We start from the raw sequence: 3999 nt of genomic DNA, 5'->3' as shown, positions 1-3999 counted from the left end.
TCTATTTAGTTTTAGTAATCTTAAATAAAGAGATTCAACTTTATTTTGACACAAGAACTATTCGTCCATGTTAGCTGAATGTGCAACATATTGTATCTTGCTTAATAGTTCTTGCATGATTACTCAAACAGTAACATATGCGATTATATCTATCAAAAACTTGTAACTGAAAAGAATAAAGGTTACCTTAGAAGTCAATATGTGAGTCTCTAGGTGATATATAGTGTGGAATAATTAAGTGTGCGTTTCACAAAATAGAAAGCATTACTATTATTTAATGATATTTTCTTTGTCATTATGTTTTCTATTGTTGAATTTAGCATAATGATTTTTCTCAATTAAATTTTACAAAATCTTATTTATAAGAATTAAGAACAATGTTACTATGTTGTTTTTCAATTAAAAAGAGATCTATCATGTTGGGCCGTGCAGTGCACGGGCATACCCTAATTAGTATTATTTAGAAGTGAGAGTTGGTGAAGGACGAACAGTGGCAAAATTGGAATTCTGAAATTTATTCTAGGGCAAAGCTAAAGTTACTCATATGCATATGTTTGAATCATATCGATAGATTCTAGAAGCCACTCCAAAACTCCACTCTATCTCTTTCTCTCTCTCTGATGCTTGCTCTGCTTCTGTCCTTCGATCTTGGTCATTGCTTCGAATTTATCTGCTTTGGTTCGATTTTATATTTGCTGTTGCTGTATTATTGAGTTACAGTAAGTTCTTTTCTCCCCTTTTTCCTTTATTCATCCCAGTCTACTTCTTTCATAATAGCTTTGCCGATAACCTTTTTTCTCTCTTTACCTATTTTTGTTATTAGGTGGCTGAAATATATGCATTTGTAAACCTCTTTGGCCCTTCTTTGTTTACTTGACTTTCTTCAACTCGATCTAGGAATATTTATCTAACTGCATGTCTTTTTGTTGTCTTTTGCAGTTTGATTCTGGTGCTTCCATCACCTGGAACTTTTCTAGGTTATGATTGTTTTTTTTCAGGTTAACAACTTATTTTATGTCATTTTTGCTAATTTGATTATGATTTCTATAATTTAATTGTTGTAATAATCTGAACTATCAAAATTATTTTTGGAAAATTGGGTCTATATATATTTGCTATATATTTGTCTTTTAATTGTTATTCTTCAACTTTTTTACTTTTGTAAAAATTTCTTTCTAGACAATATAGGTATATATGAAAACTTACTTTCATGATATTCTCTATCTTTAAATGTCGTATTTTATGATCAATGATAGCTTTCCTTGGAATGACTTTTTGCTTATCTTTTTTCTTTTACTTTGTTCTTTCAGTTAATCGATCTTAGTCATTATTTATTTATATAATGAAATTTTAAACTAAAGAATTTGATGCAATTAAGTTGTTCGATGATATGCCTACAACAACTAAACAATTCATTTGGTTAGTGAAACTGTAAAGCAAGTGAAGAATAAACCCCTTCAAAAGGGTATAGACTCTAATAACAGACCCGAGATAAACAAAGAAGTTCATGAGAGTTTGTCACGACCCTAAATCCACACACGGTCGTGATGGCGCCTCTCATGAAGACAAGGCCAGCCGACACTTTCCCATTCCAGTTTTAAGCAATTTAACAGTAAGTATTATGTCTTAAACTCGATAAAATTCCAAATAATAAGCAGTGAACATTACAGTTTGCGGAAATAAAACCCAACACAGCCTGATACCAGCAGATTATATATATTTTTAAATACTCACTAAACATTATCGAAATTATTAGTTTTAACTAATAAATATCCAGCCCCCTTGTGATGATGTTGGGAAGGTTGATTATGTTGCCGCTGTAAGGGAGATTGTAGGTTGTGAGGAGAAAAATGGAGAAGGCGAGATATTAGGAGTCAACGTGTGAGTGAAATATCAACAGACCACTAACTCATTAAGCCAACCTGCAAATCAGGAGATACAATTTATAATCCAAGCTAGACAGGGTACTATATCAGATTAGAAGATATGATAAGGACGCGAATACTGATATGCAGAGTGAGTTTTACCCACAGACTAAGAACAGATTAATAATAACCCGAGAAGACAAAATTGAGAATGTATCTTAAGCAACACTTCTCAAGTAATGAGTAATCTGAATCATAGTGAAATTAATAGAGTAGCAAATTGTGTGAATCCATACCTTTTGACTCTTTTTCAAGTTTTATTTTAAAACAATAATAAAGATGATCAAGAAGAATGTTTTGTCAACCTATTTGTACTGTTTAATAAGGCACATGGTATTTAAGATATTATATTTGTACAAATAATATGTTGGCGCTATATGTTTCATGTTACTAACTATAGAGGTGAATGAAAGTCTTAAACTGATCTTGCATCATCAAGTTCCTTGTTAGTCTTTTCAATACAGTTTCAATTATAGGATCCTCTATTTCTATTTTTGGTTAGAGGAATAATGTTTGGCATGATATTTTCTTGTATAAAGAACTTCGCTTTTGGTTGGAAAAAAGTGGATCCATTAATGGATTATCACAATTTTATCTGCAATCAGGGTACTACTCTCTATTATATATTTGACTTTTCATCTATGTTTTTCCATCAACTCAAAGTTGGTTGTGATTTACATACTTTTTGATCAACCCAAAATTGATTGTGATTTACATGATTTTTGAAGGTAATATAAAACTTCTCTGCTTTTCAGGAATATTGAATGTTAGAGGATGACAACTAAATTGGGGACTATTGCTTGTACACACGAGGAGTGACGGATTAAGTGTGTGTTTGTTATCTAGAAGAAATTAAGTATAGCTTTTGGATGTTATATCTGTGATAGTTGGATGCATCTTTTCCACATATTATATAAATAAGTGTTGTTGGTCATTAGGTTATCAAAATCTTATATTATATGTTATGCTGCCCATTGTATTAACGGTTGATTTTTTACAATGCATATTGTATAAATAACCTTTCTTTTGTAGTCTGTAAAACTTAGTGATACTTTGTTATAATGCCTATGCATATGGTCACAAAACCTTACTCACAGTAGAACTAAATTATCTAAATCTAAATATTTCATGTTGGGCCCGTGCATCGCACGGGTAACCTATACTAGTTTGGCAATAATTGAGAGTTGTTAGTAGGGTTTGGTGTTATTGTTGTTGTTGTTGTTTAAGAGTTCCAAATGGTTCTTTTACAAAGTCTAACTGGATTGTTTGCACCCATTATTTTTCACAAATCTATGTTGTTGCTCTTACTAATGTGAGGCATGCATACTGCTGTTTGACATCAATAGATCAAGCTAATTAGGATGGAGGATGTCAACATTGATGAGAATGCTCCAACTCCTACACCAACTACTCAAGTAACTGAAGAGGAACCAGTGGGGCTTGAGGATGATGCTGACAAGATAATTAAGCTACTGACCAGAGGAATAAGGGAACGGGATATTGTCTCGATTTTTGGCATACCTGGTCTCGAAAAGACCACTTTGGCGAAAAAAATATTCAAAGATTCTTCTATTGTTTCTCACTTTGATGTTCGAGCTTGGGTTACAATTTCGCAATCATATGATGTGAGAGAGCTGTTGAGGATTATCTATAAGCAAGTGACAGGTTAAGTACGGTGATAAGGAGAGTGACATAGCCGATATGTTTGCGCAAGTGTTTAATGGGCAAAAGATATCTCATTGTCTTCGATGATGTATGGGAAGTTGAGGCATGGGATGAGTTAAGATTATGTTTTCCAATTGGTAAATAAGGAAACAGAATCATGTTAACAACTCGACTTAAACATGTGGCAATGGAAGTCAAAAACTGTACTAATCCTTATTCCCCTCGATTCCTAACTAGGGAAGCGAGCTGGAAATTGTTGCAGGAAAAAGCATTTCAAAAGGAAACTTGCCCTCCTGAATTACAGGATGTTGGCGTACAAATTGCGGAATATTGTAAAGGACTGCCTCTTACAGTTGTTTTGATTGGTGGAATTCTAGCGAAGAGAAAGGAATGTCTCAGAGTGGTGTGA

At 33.0% G+C, this 3999-nt stretch overlaps 1 protein-coding gene and 1 long non-coding RNA gene across 2 annotated transcripts; both read left to right on the top strand.

Moving 5' to 3' along the window:
* The first annotated feature begins 529 nt into the window (after positions 1-529).
* Positions 530-2966, top strand: LOC138888737 (uncharacterized). Its single transcript, XR_011406098.1, has 3 exons — positions 530-719; positions 940-998; positions 2681-2966. It is a non-coding gene; the product is annotated as an uncharacterized lncRNA (long non-coding RNA).
* A 320-nt stretch (positions 2967-3286) lies between these two features.
* Positions 3287-3999, top strand: LOC138887680 (putative late blight resistance protein homolog R1A-3). The gene is made up of 2 exons (XM_070169456.1): positions 3287-3590; positions 3737-3999. Exons 1-2 carry the CDS (start codon positions 3287-3289, stop codon positions 3997-3999), a joined length of 567 nt encoding a protein of 188 aa, XP_070025557.1.

This window comes from Nicotiana sylvestris, chromosome 3 (genome assembly GCF_000393655.2).
Source record: "Nicotiana sylvestris chromosome 3, ASM39365v2, whole genome shotgun sequence".
Lineage (NCBI taxonomy): Eukaryota > Viridiplantae > Streptophyta > Magnoliopsida > Solanales > Solanaceae > Nicotiana > Nicotiana sylvestris.
This window is presented reverse-complemented; position numbering and strand designations above follow the sequence as displayed.